At 37.2% G+C, this 16,359-nt stretch overlaps 1 protein-coding gene and 1 pseudogene across 1 annotated transcript in view; both read right to left on the bottom strand.

The window, feature by feature from the left end:
- The window catches only part of THADA (THADA armadillo repeat containing), a 327,437-nt gene that overhangs the window by 275,867 nt on the left and 35,211 nt on the right, over positions 1–16,359 (bottom strand). The window contains 6 exon segments of the mRNA NM_001109959.1: positions 902–1,059; positions 2,511–2,669; positions 6,835–6,971; positions 7,237–7,372; positions 11,851–12,064; positions 15,453–15,604. Of these exon segments, the coding sequence (NP_001103429.1) occupies positions 902–1,059; positions 2,511–2,669; positions 6,835–6,971; positions 7,237–7,372; positions 11,851–12,064; positions 15,453–15,604 (956 nt within the window).
- LOC100686765 lies at positions 2,927–4,146 on the bottom strand (annotated as a pseudogene).

The raw sequence follows: 16,359 nt of genomic DNA on the forward strand, positions 1-16,359 counted from the left end.
GAAGAGAATAAGGAACACAATGATGCCGGCAGTGTACTGTTCCCCTCGGCTGGTCTCAGGGCCTTGCAACATCACAGGCCCAGCTGTTAACCAGATGCAAGCACATGGCTGCAGAGAGTGTGAGAATAAAAATATTAGCATTATTTCCATGGAACTAGTCACATGGTTATTATAGAAATAATCAGCATTTAGCGTACTACAATATTTGTTTTGTTCCTAAATGTTGTAACTCCCTAGGGGAAAAATTATCTTTATTTGAAAAAGGTTAAAAATGAAAGTATTTGTTATATATCTTTGCTGGAAAATGGTGGGAAATAGATTTGTTGAAACCATATGGAAAGGAAGAGGGAATCAATTAAAAACAGAAATCTAATAAATCTAAAATATTTCCAAATGAAATGCTTGTGGTAAGCTAATTTCTTGTAAACACTGCACTCAAGTCACTTGAACAGTCCCAGATGGTGAACTGACTTTGTGGTCTTAAAATAAAAGTCAGCCAAAAAACCAAAGCGACTACAACTTTATTTCAATGTAGTGGGAAACAAGAATCCATAATCAACCAATATATTACATTTTTTCCTTCGTGAAATTTAAGAGGTTTGTGGGATATTACTAACTAGACAATGTCATTTAAATTTATATGTGCTAAATGGAGAAAAAATTAAATGACAATACTGAAGTTAGAAGGTAAAATCTACAATATTTATAATTTAGGAAAATAAAAATAGTTCTAAAAATGCCACAGTTGTGAAATGTACTACGAGGTCTAATTTCTATACCACCATGAATTTTCTTCAGTTGACATCTGTATATTGTATTAAAGAAAAATTCAAAACTCATCTTTTTTTAAATTGAGTTATATGACCGAAGTTATAGCAGGTGGAATAAACATCTACCCTACCTGCTCCTCTGTCAATAATCCATTGGAAGATTCTGGCACAGACTGCATGGGGAGAAGCTGGCACAGTGTGCCTAAAAGTAAAGCAACTTCCTTCATACTTCGCCAACAACATACCAGCACCATCTGAGCAGTTACATCACATGTTTTTCTTTCTTTACCTTAAAAAAAAAAAATTGATTGCAACACTAGACACTTGATTACTCACATTCCAAGTTTCTTAGAATAAGATTATTCATGATTTCCCCAAGAATAACCTGCTCAAACAAACCAATTGTTACATTTATTCATGAGAAAACAACTAACATTTGTTGAGCATGTGCTCCAAGTAAGAATCATGCTAAGTATTTGATATACTATTTTCAAAATAAATTTTAAAATAAAACACAATACCATTTCAAAATTAATTTCTAATTTTCAGAAATTAATGAAACGAACTCTTTCTGCCTCTTAGTCATCCATACATTATGACTATAATAAATATACTTCATTATACATCTTGGTGAAGGTGGCTGTTATATCAGTAAAGGGGCAGGATAAAACTTTTAAAATCAAAAGAAAATATAAATTCTCTTTCAAAATATATTTAAGCTCCACAGCCAATAAGCACCAATTATGCTTACTCTCTTTTTCTAGCTTTTAGAATATTTTAGTATTAACATAAAAAAAAATCCAAGACAATTTAAAAGGCAAGTTAACAAACCAATATTTATAATACCATTTGTGTTAAGAGCCCACTAAACTAAAAGAATAAATGTACATATACATCAATACACAGAACAGACCGAAAAGCACATACAACACTCAAAAGGGAAGAAGTGGGATGGGGAGTAAATGAAGGACTTTTATTTTTTTGTTCTTTTTTTAAAGATAAAATGTAAACACTGAATTGAAATTTTAATTAAGGCTCTAAGTTGTTTTTAATTCAAATTTACCTCTGGGTTGCTTGAAACTATTACAACAAGCATATATTTAGATGTTATAGTGTGTAATTTAAAAAAAAAAATCACAAAGAGAAACTTTTATGACAATATCTCCATCTAGTGGAGACTGTAGAATATGTAATAAGTCACTAAGATATTACTGCTGATGACTTCTTATAACATTATAGAAAATAATAAAATAATGAGAAAACAAGCAAGAAGAACACAACTTCTGGAGGCTTGATACAACAGAGCAGTTCACATTTTACTGGGTAATAAGGCTGATCTCCCTTAAGTCAAGGCTGCTTGACTATAAGGACCCTCACTGCAGACAACGAAGCACACCACTGGGAGAAGCTGACCGGGGCCGGAACCCAAGCTGACAGAGCGCGTCACCCAAGCTGACGAAGCGTCACTGCTCTTCCACCACCTGACTGCCAAGACAGGTGTTAGCACTCAAAGGCTTTCTGTTGTAGCACCTTATATACTGCACCAGGGTGCACCATTTCCTGGGAAAAGTCTTAGAACTTATTCTCCAAAATAAATCATTGATCAGCTCAAAGACTTTACTTTCTAGAAATGTTCTGCAAACATCTGCAGCCTGATTTAATATATAAAAAGCACATTTTGTACATTATGTCACTGAAATCTCCATTACAATATTACAATATTTACTTTATACATGCTACCTTTGACCTCTGCAGAAGCACCAATATTCTGCACACTGACATTCAAGTCTTCCAAATCAAAGCTATCATGTTCTTTGAGTATTTTGGCTTGAGTGAAGTAATCATTAGTATCTCGTGGCTGAATCTCATTTAGAATCGTCTGTAAGCGGCTTGCTGACTCTGAGGGAGAGAGAAAGGAGTGCATAAACCCCAGTTCCACAGCCCCTGCAGATTTCCCTTTGGAGTATTGGCCCTTGGGATTTTTTTTTTTTTTTTTTTTTTTTTTGAGAGAGGAAGAGGAGGAAGGAGGAGAGGAAAAGGGAGAATCTTAAGTAGGCTCCATGCTCATCGGGGCTCCATCTCACAACCCTGAAATCATGACATGACCCAAAATCAAGAGTCCCACACTTAACCTACTAAGCCACCCAGGTGCTCCAAATTTTATAATTTTTTTTGATCTTACGTTCCTTTATTATATATATTATATATGTAAATGTTTTATGTACAATAATTGGTTCTATCAAATAATCATACCAAGGCCTTCTACTAGTAATCTTCCTCAAGATAGATTCAGGTGAGATTAGGTATTTGCGCACTTTGTGGATTAACCACACTTGAGACTTCGTGATTGATTTCAGTTTTGAGGCCATGCACACAATTCAAAATATACACAAACTGGATTAAGGCGATAAAGTGGGATGAAAGAAAGCACAGGACTTGGAACGAATAAACTGTATTTTTCTTGCAGTAGAGCCACCATGTGACCAGCAAATGCTCTGTGCATCTCAGAGCTGTTTTACTGTAGTGTGAGGGGCTTCTGAACGCCTACAGTGACCGCGTGGCAGGTGTCAGACACTGCTGGACACTTCATTGAGGGCTCATTTCTTCTCTGCCTCTTCTTTCTTAGGTTCTTGTTTCAGTTTGTAATCAGCCAGGGCAGCCTTGATTGCATCTTCGGCCAGCATGGAGCAGTTTCACGAGGGGAAGGCAGAGCTCCTTGGCGATGTCCGTGTTCTTGATGGTCAAGGTTTCCTCCACCGTCTTGCCTTTTACCCAGTCAGTGGCTAAGGAGCTGGAGGCAATTTCAGACCCACAGCCAAATGTTTTAAACCTGGCATCCACAATCTTCCCCTTTTCATCCACTTGAATCTGTAATTTCATTACGTCACCACATGCTGGAGCCCCCACCAATCCAGTTCCAACATTTTTTGATGTCTTGTCAAGGGACCCACGTTTCTAGGATTTTCATAATGATCAACAACCTTCTTGTGATAGAGCCGGGCCGGAGCCAACAGTTCCCGGGCAGGCAGGCGCGGGCTCCGGAGCAGCAAGGCCAACGCTGCCTGCCTCAGACGGCCAGCTCCAGCCGCCACCATCTTCCGGGCTTGCGCCTGCCCAAATTTTATAATTTTTAATACTTGATAATCAAGTCTATTAGAAGGGACTCATGGGGTAGATAATGAGAAAATTATTTACATATGGTCTTCATGACACTTGAGTGTGCTTTTAAAATGCAGTAAAAATTTTACATTGGCTAAAGACAGGACAAAACAACCACCAGAAACTCTTCATAGGACAAAGACCACCATCTCATTTACATTGCTTTTCTTTTTTTTTTTTTTTTTTTTAAATATATTTTTTATTTATTTATGATAGTCATACAGAGAGAGAGAGAGAGGCAGAGACACAGGCAGAGGGAGAAGCAGGCTCCATGCACCGGGAGCCCGACGTGGGATTCGATCCTGGGTCTCCAGGATCGCGCCCTGGGCCAAGGGCAGGCGCCAAACCGCTGCGCCACCCAGGGATCCCTACATTGCTTTTCTTAGTGTTGTCCAAGAATCTCAAATATGGTGCTCAAGCATGTGAAAAAAGAACTAAACTTCAGGCAATTTTGTATGAAGAGGTAAGAAACCACCACAACAAAAACAATCTTTAATACAATATTGGACTGTCAACTATACTTCAATTAAAAATAAAGAAAAAAATCTTTTATAGCCCAGGAATGTTATACAGATGTTAAACAATCTTTAATACAATATTGGACTGTCAACTATACTTCAATTAAAAATAAAGAAAAAAATCTTTTATAGCCCAGGAATGTTATACAGACTTCAAATCTGACTTTGAAATGCATTAGGTAATATACTGCTTTCTAAGTATGATTTATAAGTCCTAGTATTATATTGAACTTCATTTTTATTCCTTAAGCACTCAATGGATTAGGAAATGTTAAGCTCTGCAAATGTAGCATTTTGTTTACTGCTGAGTCTCCAGAGCCTACAACAGAAACTGGCTCACGGCAGAGGTTCAGTAACATAGGCTAAGGGAATGAACAGCTAACAAGGTAATAAAGAGCTAGCCAGGCTCAGACGGCTTAAGAAAAAAAAAAAAAAAACAACGGCTAGTCACCTGAAATCAATTAACAAATCAAAGAACAGGTATTTTATATACCTATTAAATACACTTACATTTTAGGTCTTATAGGAGATACAAAGACCCAAAGTGCTGTCATGATGATTCAACCAACATCTTATGTTCACTTGTGGCTTCCAAGAAATATTGCCAAAACAAATTTTGACAGCCATGAAAAAGTAACACTGGCTCCAAATAGAAACCATGGAAAGACTAAGAAAGAAAGGATGATCAGAGTAAAATTTTACCCATTCATTTTTATGGCTTTCAGGAAAGATTTCAAGGAATTCAGAATGCATGGTGGATAATGTGGGACAGAAACAGAAATGGAGACAACCAGAAGAGAAAAGAAAAGCAAAATCAAGGAAAAGTCTGTGGGCCACAGACTGTTTTTGAGACCAACAGATATTTTAAAACTTTAACCATAAACAGAATTTTAGCATACTCTGTAGGTGACAAATACTCAAGATTTCTCATCCAGAATATACTGGTACTTGCCTGATCCAAATCTTAGCTTTCAGATTGGATGTTCCTTTTTCCCAAGTACTGTTTAAGTAGGAAAACTAAATCACCAAATTTCGGTGGACTACCAGCTAAAATAAACAAGTAACTGTGTCTTAGTATCATGAACCATCACCAATCTGCCAATTCATTTTTGGTAAAGAACAAAACATTCTGTGCAAACATACAACTCCAGGTTACTTAGTTGGGTATTTATGATATGCTCAGAGTGTTTTCAATACAAGCCTCTCACTTGTACTCCAAAATGCATTCACAAACTTTGTTTCAACACCAAATGTGTACTTTTCACAACCAATCCCTTCTGGCTGTTACAGTGCAGGTATATATATGCCACCTATGACATCCCACGCACTGAGTGGGATCACTTTCAGTAATTGCTCATTCATTGATTTATTCATTATAACAAATATTTATTGTGTACCTATTTCTACCAGGCACTTGTTAAGGACAAGGGAGGAAAATATTGATAAAATCTCTCTTAAATTGCAACAACTCCATGAAAAACACTTCGGGAAGAAAAAGAGACAAGACTGGCAAAGAGCCCAACTACTACAGGACCTGGTCTGAGGTCACTCAAGTATTTTTAAAAAGGGGCATGGGGTGGCATAGAGCACAAGGGTTAAGTAGAGATTATGTGTAACATGAATTACATAAGTAGAAAAGATTGCTGCGGATACGGTATAAAAAGAAAATGGAAGGAGCTAAAAGTAGATGGGGGGAAACCAGTTGGGAGGCCCCTGGAGTCATCCAGACAAGAGAGATAAAAGCCTGGAGTAAGGTAAGATGATGCAGATAAAAAAACATATTTGGGAGATATTTAAGGGGTACCACTGAAAGAACATGAGGACAGGCAAGATATAAGAAACAAAAGAGAGATGTCAAACAGTTCTAGGATCCTGACTTAAACAAACAGGAGGCCCATTTGCAAAGACACAGGGGTTGGGAGGGAAAAGGCAGATGAAAGTTCATGAGTTCAATTTAGGGCATTTTGAGTATCTCCTTCTATTTTTTTTTTTAATTAAATGGTCTTTGTATGTCAAATGCTCTTTGCCAATTTCTGATTCCTAACAAGCTGCCATCTCTGACTAAACCCCAACTCCCTAATTTATAGTGCCCACACTCCCAGCCCCAGCAGCTACCTGGTAGGTGGTGCTCTGAAATGACAATATTAGAAAATCCAATTTACCCCAGAAAAGGAAGTACCTTGCTGACCACCTGGTTTATTTATTTGTTTTGGTTCTTTTTTTAAGAGTTAAAGACATTACTAAAGTGGTAGAATTATCACTAGTCAGAATAAATAATTTCTTGATCCACCTAGTTAGCTTCTGTATCTTCCCAAAGGAAAGATTTGCAGGAGAAGGAGGGTAATAAACAAAAAATACAGAAATTCTAGCTTGTTTCATTTGCTGACCTGAATCAGTGTCCATTGGGATGAGGCCCTCTGGAGAGGAACTCTGAATGACCGGAGACACCACAGCAGAAAGCCTGTATGACATCAAAAGGAGCTTCTCGATCACAGGTCTCCATTCACTCACCAACTGCAGGTTGCTGCAATAAGAGCAATAAGGAAATTTACATTAAAAGCAAAATTCAAAATCCTTAAATGGAAATGAATACATCAAAGAAGGTAAATCTGTTTCAAATTTGTACAATCTATGCAGTATTTAAATTTTTAAAAATATGTGTATATAGGTACATTTTAAAATCTAATTTTTAATTACCTTTAAGGCAATCCATTCCTTTCCCAGGACACATTCCAATAGGAGTTTAAAGCTCAAATGTGTGCTCAGGAGAGAGCTGTGGCTATACTTACTTTAGAGATAACCTCTGCAAAGCTCCTGTTACACAGTGGACTCGCCCATACAGTGGAAATGATGCTGCTGCCTGAAGCAGAGAATTTTCAGCCTGAGATACTTCTTCCTCAAGATTTTCCAACAAGCATTTGATAACTAAAAAAAGCAAACAAAAATCCAAAGTAATGCCAGCTTACAAACACAGTGGTAAATTTGGGAATAGCTACATGTCCTCACAAAACATCCGATATCAACCAAACTTTGTCAGAGTTTTGGGGTTTTTTTAAGATTTTATTTATTTATTTGACACACAGAGAGAGAGCAAGCACAGGAAGGGGAGGAGAGGGAGATGAATAAGCAGGCTCCCCACTGAGCAGGGAGCCCAATGCAGGACTCAATCCCAGGATCCCAGGATCATGACCTGAGCTGAGGCAGATACCCAACTGACTGAACCACCCAGGCACCCATGTTGGAGGTTTTATATTAAAAAGAGATCTTTCAAAGTTATCTAGCCTGTTAGGCATTTCCAGTTAAGACAGATTGTGTCTGTCTCTAACTTCCTGGATCCATTTTCATCATTTACTCTGAATCAGTCCTCCTAGATATACTCTGAGTATCAGATCCAGGCCCATGTGTCATGTGCTATTTGAACAGTTGTTGTTTTGTTTTTAAATGGCTTCCTTGAGATAGAATTCACATACCATGTAATTTATACATTTAAAGTGTACAAGTCAATGGTTTTTAATGGTCACAGACACTACGCAATCATCACTACCATGAATTTTTTTTTTTTTTTTTTTTTTTTTTACGATAGGCACACAGTGAGAGAGAGGCAGAGACACAGGCAGAGGCAGAAGCAGGCTCCATGCACCGGGAGCCCGACGTGGGATTCGATCCCGGGTCTCCAGGATGGCGCCCTGGGCCAAAGGCAGGCGCTAAACCGCTGCGCCACCCAGGAATCCCACTACCATGAATTTTAGAACATTAATCCTCCCCACCTCAATAAACCCTCACTCTTTGTCAGTCACTCCCCTCCCTGCACCTCTCACCTTCTCCAGCCCTAAGCAAATATTTATCTATTTTTTGTCTCTATAGATTTGCCTATTCTAGATATACATAAACAGAATCATAAAATACTTGGCTTCTTTCACTTAGTGTTTTCAAAGTTCATCCATATTATGGCATGTACAACTATTTCATTCCTTTTTATGGCTGAATATATTCATCATATGAATATACTACATTTTATTTATCCATTTATCAGTTGATGGACAAGGGAGTGGTTTCCATTTTTTGGCTATTATGAATAATGCTGCTGTGAACATTCACATACAAGTTTTCGTTTGGGCATAGTTTTCATTTCTCTTAGTATGTGCCCAGTACTAAAATGTTTGTGTCCTTCTCAAAACTCCTATTTGAAGCCCCAAGCCCATATTTGAAAGTGGAGTTTTTAGAAAGAAATTACATTTAGATGAGGTCATGAGAGAGTAGGACTCCCATGTCAGGATTATAGTCCTTAGAAGAAGAGAGATCAGAGCTTGCTTTCACTCCTTCATGTGAGCACACAGCAAGAAGGCATTGTTTGAAGCCAGGGAGAGGATTCTCACCAGGAACAGAAATTGCTTACACCTTAATCTTGAACTTCCCCGCCTCTAGAACCCTGACAGATAAATGTTTATTGTTTAAGCTGCCCAGGCTATGGTGTCTTGTTACAGCAGCCTGAGCATGGAACTATGGGGTCTTATGGTAACACTATGTTTAACTTTTCAAGGAACTGCCCGACTGTTTTCCAATGCACCATTTTACATTCCTTCCAGCAGTGTGCGAGGGCTGTACTCTTCCCACATCCCAACATCTGTTGTCTATTTTCTTGTTTATAGCCATCCTACTGGGTGTGAAGTGCTTCCTCACTGTAATTTTTTTTTTAAGATTTTATTTATTTATTCGTGAGAGAGAAAGAGAGAGAGGCAGAGGGAGAAGCAGGCTCCATGCTGGGAGCCCGATGCGGGACTTGATCCCAGGACTCCAGGATCACACCCTGAATCCAAGGCAGATGCTTAACCACTGAACCACCCAGGCATCCCTCCTCACTGTAATTTTGATTTGCATTTCCCTACTGGCTAATGATGTTGAGCATCTTTTCCTGTGATTATTTTTCACATTTACCTTTTATGGAGAAATATCTATTCAGATTCCTTGTACATTTTAAAATTTGGCTATACACTTTTTACTAGTGAGTTATAAAAATTCTTTATATATTCTAGATACAGGTCTCTTATCAGATAAAGGAACCACAAATATATTTCTCATTCTTTCCAAAAGGTTTCCCTATTTCCCAACCTTTCAAAAGGTTGTCTTTTCACTTTCTTAATGGCACCCTTGACAAACACAAGTTTCAAATTTTCATTAGGTCCTATTTATCTATTTTTTCTCTGCTTGTGCTTTGGGTGTCAGATCTAAGAAAAAACTACCTAATCTAAGATCACAAAGATTTATACTCATGTTTTCTTCTAAGAGTTTTATTGTTTTTAGTTTTTGCATTTAGGTCTTTGATCCATCTTAAACTAATTTTTGTATATGGCATTAAGTAGGTGAGTTAACTTCATTCTTTTGCATGTAACTATCCAATTATCCCAGCATAGTCAATGTCTCCTCGAACCACTCAAGAGTTATAAATTTTAGAACTGTGTATAACCAGTAAATTACTAACATTTAATATATACAAAAAAGTCCTAAAAATCAATAGGAAAAAGACAAACAACCCTACAGAAGACCAAAAGAACATGAACAAGCATTTCACAGAAGGGGAAAAATGAATGGCTTATAAGCACATAAAAAAGATGCTCAATTTCATTAGCAATTGGAAAAATGCAAGATGAAACCACAAGATACCTTTATATTCCGCAAATATTTAAAATCTGACAATAGCAAGTCATGATGATAAAATGTAACACACCACAACTCTCAAAATTTATTGGTGGGAATGTAATTTAAAAATTTGGCATTGTCTAGTTAGGTTGAAGATGCACATACTTTATGACTAGGCTATTCTACTTTTTTTTTGTTTACCATAAACTCTTAGACATATCTATTAGAAGAAATATATACGAGAATATTCACATCAGCATTATTTATTTAGAAAAAAGAAGTCAATCAACAGGAAAATATATTGAAAAAATATGGTAAATTTGTAAAATACATATGGTATTATTTATATAAAATTCAAAAATCAAGTAAAAGTAAACATATTGTTTAACAATATATACATGGGTGATAAAAATCTTGGTAAAAACAAAATGAAAGACTGACATAAAACACAGGACAGTAATTATATGGCAGGGAGAGGGAGCTAGGATAGAAGATAAGCTTTAAAAGTATGGGTGCAAAAAAAATAAAAAATAAAAAAAATAAAAGTATGGGTGCTAAAAAAAAAATATGGGTGCTGTTGTACTTCTTAATATTATCATCTGGCTTGGGAATAAAACTTGTGACATATTTATACTCTTACCATGTAAATCTTATAAATATTTAAATATTTTTGAATGCTTGAAATATTTCATGGAGTTTTTAAATGACTTGAATTTGAAAGCCTGTACATGAACAGTTTACCCTAAGTGCAAACCTCTTCCTGTCAAGTATCAGGATCTCCTTTTAAATCTAGCCCTGAAGCAACTAGAGTGGACAAGTGCCATCCTCCATGGCATGGCACTGTCACCTCTCTAACCCCATTTCCACCAAAACTACCCATGGCCTCCTAATTTTCTCCCATTATTAGTTGTCTTTCTTGGGGCATTTTTTACCATCTTGGAGAGAACGGTGTTTAACACTCTCCCTGCATCTGACCTCGCTCTCTCTTTTTTCTTAAATAAAAGTCCATATCAAAATTCATGCAAAAATCCAACTACAAAATGAAGATTTACTAGCACAATTTTTTTTTTAAGATTTTATTTTTTTATTCATGAGAGACACAGAGAGAGAGGCAGAGACAGAAGCAAGCTCCCCACAAGGAGCCCGAAGCAGGACTCAATCCCGGGACTCTGGGATCATGCCATGAGCCAAAGGCAGATGCTCAACCACTGAGCCACCCGGGCATCCGTACTAGCACAAAATTAAGCACATGAATCCCCAATAAATATTTGTTGGAAATCACTAAACCTAAGCCAACCAACTAGGTTTTAGAACTGGCTGTGTGAGAAGAATAAAAGGCAGGGGTGTTAACAGTCAGTTAAAACATAAACCTGATAGACAAAGGAACTCTGCTCTTTATAGAAATAGCAAAGATTATCTGGTTATAGTCATAGTAAAATTTTTGCCAAAAAACCACTACATTTTTGGTAGAGAAAGAGGTCCTATTTAAATAAGAGCTTTATTAATGTACATTTGTATAATCTACTTATTTAACATGAACCCTCTGTTTAGGAACAGTGTTATAGCTGAGTACACTATTTACCTGCAAAAGAGAAATTCACAGTATTCTTATATGCTAGTAAACCCTTCAATAAAAAATAAATAAATAAATAAATAAATAAACAAACAAACGTTTAACCGCTAGTTGTGCTAACTAAATGAGTAGTGACAGAGTAAGATACTGGTTTTGATAAGCAACAGCAAAAGGTCATTTATTCAATACAAACCCATTAATGTGTTCCTTTCCACCACAATAGCAGACTTATCGCCATCTTCGCATGCAGTCTGCTGAGTTTTTAAGGAGTCAAACAGAGATGAGGGCAGGACATCCTGCCAGATTAAGAAGTTCAACAGGTAGGAAGCTGTCACACAGTCGTATGGTTTAGTGCTTGAGCTGAGCTCCAATGCTGCTTGGAATAAGCCTTGTAGTTTCTCTGAATCCTAGAAAAAGCACAGACTCAGTAACTGTCACTGAAATAGTTCAGTTTGAAGTAATAGTACATATTTAAAAAGAGAGCCTGCCACATAAGTATAACTCAATATAAGTATTAATTCCCTTATTCCCAGAATATAGGTTAGACTTTTTTTTAATAATAATTACTGATTATTATTACTCAGCTCCAGTAATGAGGATTTTGAAAATAATTCAGTTGGGAAATTCCACATTGATAAAGTTTTTTTTTTTAAGATTTTATTTATTTATTCATAGAGACGCAGAGAGAGAGAGAGAGACAGAGACAGAGACACAGGCAGAGGGAGAAGCAGGCACCATGCAGAAAGCCCAACGTGGGACTCGATCCAGAATCTCCAGGATCACGCCCTGGGCTGCAGGTGGTGCTAAACCGCTGCGCCACCGGGGCTGCCCAAGCTTTTTTTTTTTTTTTTTTTTTTAAGTACCTCTTTCTCCAGCAAAAGTATGCTTTTTCCTGTAGAAATTCTGCTATAACTATGGCCAGATCATCTTTGTTACTTCCATATAGACCAAAGGTTTTTTTTTGTACATTGAAGCTTATTTTACCTGGGCAGCATAGTCCTGTACTTTCCCCATCCCCTTTCCATTCAGCTAATTCAATGGAAAAAAAAATACAAATTCACACAAAAGTACAAATCCACCAGGCTATTCCTGGTGAAAATCCATGTATATGTGTGGAAAATAAAGTGATCACATCAGTCTCAGAAATTCTGCATCAGAGCTCCCACACCTGTATCTCATGGAAACATCTACCCACATGCATGTCCTAAAGACAGAAAAAAGGAAGTTCACTGTAACACACATAGAACGGCACTAGGCTGAGGTCAGGAGACATGGGTCCTCATCCCAATTCCACAGTTGTCAAACTGCATGTTCAGCACACTGGGTCTCAGGGTTTCACTGCTCAATAATATTAATTCTATTATGATTGCTCCAAAATTGTATAATACAAGGGAAAAGATCACTCTAAGCTTAATTTTTAATTTGGTTATAGGTACATCAATGTTTATTTTAATTGGGAATCTATTCATTTCTAATAGTTATCAAACATACTGATTCAAACACCAGTTTCTTTTATTTTTTCTTTTTAATTTTTATTTATTTATGATAGTCACAGAGAGAGAGAGAGAGAGAGGCAGAGACACAGGCAGAGGGAGAAGCAGGCTCCATGCACCGGGAGCCCGATGTGGGATTCGATCCCAGGTCTCCAGGATCGCACCCTGGGCCAAAGGCAGGCGCTAAACCGCTGCGCCACCCAGGGATCCCGAAATACCAGTTTCTTTTAGTTTAAATTCTTTGCCATTTGATATGTTTAATTTTCTGTGACCTAAAAAACTTAAAAGATAGTGGTCAAAATTTTAAATCTAAATAAATATTAGAACGAACCAACTAAAAGCCATTTTTTGGTAACTAATAGTTAAATCCCTGAATTGCTTAACTAACAATTACTAAGAAACACAATAAATAGCCTTTGAAGTCTAAAATATATTTGTTTATCATCTGAGGTCAGTAAAAATATAATATAAAGACCTTGGATATGTAGTTCCACAAGAAAAAAGGCCAACAGACTATGTGAGAAATAAAGTTATGTACTACAAAGATATGCCATCAAAAATGTATATACACAGGTCCTTAGAGTAGTTAAGATTCAAAAATGTTTTAAAGTTATCTCAAAGGACTAAGTCTTTCATATAGGTGCTATAATATACCCCTCTACATTTGAGATATTCCCAAAATGTTTGCCAGGAATGTGTCATAGTTATATATATATATATATATATATATATATATATATATATATATGTAGTTATATATATGTAGTTATATATATTATATTATATACGTTACATATATTATATATTATATTATATACATATATAATATATGTAGATATATAATATATAATTATTACATATATAAATTATTATATTATATATATTATATATATAATATATATTATTATATATATTATATATAAATATAATACAAGGGGCAAGGAGGATGGGAAAGTGGAAGAGGAGAAAGGATCTCCTTTAAAAACTCTATATGGGGGATCCCTGGGTGGCGCAGCGGTTTGGCGCCTGCCTTTGGCCCAGGGCGCGATCCTGGAGACCCGGGATCGAATCCCACGTCGGGCTCCCGGTGCATGGAGTCTGCTTCTCCCTCTGCCTGTGTTTCTGCCTCTCTCTCTCTCTCTGTGTGACTATCATAAATAAATAAAAATAAAAATAAAAAAAAGCCATGTATAGTTATAAAAAAATAAATAAATAAATAAAATAAAAACTCTATATGGTACAAAAGTTAGAAGCCTAAGTACCAAAAGAAGCTTCTGCTTACCATGGCACCTGAAACACCCACAAGGATAAATGGACGCCAGAGAACAACTCCTAATAGGGACCCAAGTTAGAAAAAATGCTCTAGGATCTTGGCAGTGCCATTTGGAAGCCATGGAACCAGACACCTTGTGCTCTCCGACATGTACTCCTACAGAATCCCACTGTACCTACAAACTGTCCTGCCTGAAATAGAGCCTCAAGGCCAGAGAACAGACCATAGCTCAGCTGCAGCCCTAGTAGGTGCCTTTGACCTCTATGTAGCTCTAAAAGAAAGCCACAGCAAGGCTCTGCAGCCAGTAAACCGACAGCTGCTGGTGATCTCACAGCCCCAGAACATACCTCAAGTGGAGGGGGTAGCTGCTTCCATCCCCATGCTGTGCCCTCACTCCCAAGCCCACCTTTGCTTCCCACCCCATGGTTGGCAGTACCAGCTGTCAGGAAGAGAGTAGGGGCTGGGGATGGGGGAGAAGGCTGGAGGAGAAAACTGCTGTTAACCTCAAGTACTCAAGAGTTTCAGTCTCAGTTTAGCTATTGCTTGTTGGAAGATCAGAAACCTGCTCTCTGCCTCACTTACACTCAGCTTCCTCGTCAACTTAGCAAGGATCTTATCTCAAAAAAAAAAACAAAAACGCAAGTTACTGTAAGTGGTGTGTTTTGACAGAATATTACCATGTCCACGGGAACTGAGGAGACTGCTGGTAACTGAAAGCTACCAATAACCTTGTGAGCAGTAAAACTACTGCTTCATGCACCTCCCTTTTTGTCAAAAACAGTAAGAAAAGCAAAGCTGGCGGATTTGAACTTTGTTTTCTTTTATGATATTTCCTCCTTCTATATCATCCATCCCTACCTCCTCCAACCTTCCTCCCTGCAACAGAAGTATTAGTAACTATAACAGAAGATGTAAGAAGGTAGGTGCAAAAAACCTGCACAGTCCACAGATTGCTTGATTTGCTGCTGAAATGGAAAGTTTTCATGCATATATACCACATTCACATTTATACAGGAAAAGTCCAAATACCTGAAATTGTACAACTGTCTTTGGTAACTTCATTAGAAGATCAAATGCTAAAATCTTCACTTCTTCAAAAGTGCTGGTAAAACATTCCATCAGTGTTTGGAAACGACCAACATCAATATCATGACTCAGCTGATACACTGCTTGGACTTGACCTAAAAAAAGAAAAAGATTTTAAAATGAATACAAGGGGTACCTGGCTCAAACATCTGCTTTCAGCTCAGTCATGATCCTGGGGTCCTGGGATGGAGTCCCTCGTCCCTGCTGAGCAGGGAGTCTGCTTCTCTCTCTCCCTCTGCCCCTCCCCACCATTTGTCCTCTCTCTCAAATAAATAAAATCTTTAAAATAAATAAAATAAAAGTGAATACAAGAGGAGGCGCCTGGATGGCTCAGTTCGTAGAGCATGGGACTCTTGATCTCAGAGTCATGAATTCAAGTTCACATTGGGCATGGAGCCTATTTAAATAAATAAAAATTTTAAAAAGTTAATAAAAGAAAAAGGAAATCAACATGTTGAAGTTATCTGACCACATTTACAGAAAACTGGTGCAAAGAGTTACACTTCATAGTTCACCCACATTAGCATTAAAATAATAATTTTTCCTTAATTTATTTCCTAAAATGGTAAGTATTAAAGTTCCCCAAATAAAAAATATCTCCTAAAATTTTGTTTAAAACCACTTCATTCTCTTTCAAAAGACTGTATTTTATACAAGAGATTCCTAAGTTAGTTTCTTTTTTTTTTTTAAAGATTTTATTTATTTATTCATGAGAGACAGAGAAAGGCAGAGACACAGGCAGAGGGAGAAGCAGACTCCATGCAGGTAGCCTGATGTGGGACTCAATCCTGGGAATCCGGGATCGGGCCCTGAGCCAAAGGCAGATAGATGCTCAACCGCTGAGCCATCC

This window comes from Canis lupus, chromosome 10 (genome assembly GCF_011100685.1).
Source record: "Canis lupus familiaris isolate Mischka breed German Shepherd chromosome 10, alternate assembly UU_Cfam_GSD_1.0, whole genome shotgun sequence".
Classification (NCBI taxonomy): Eukaryota; Metazoa; Chordata; class Mammalia; order Carnivora; family Canidae; genus Canis; species Canis lupus.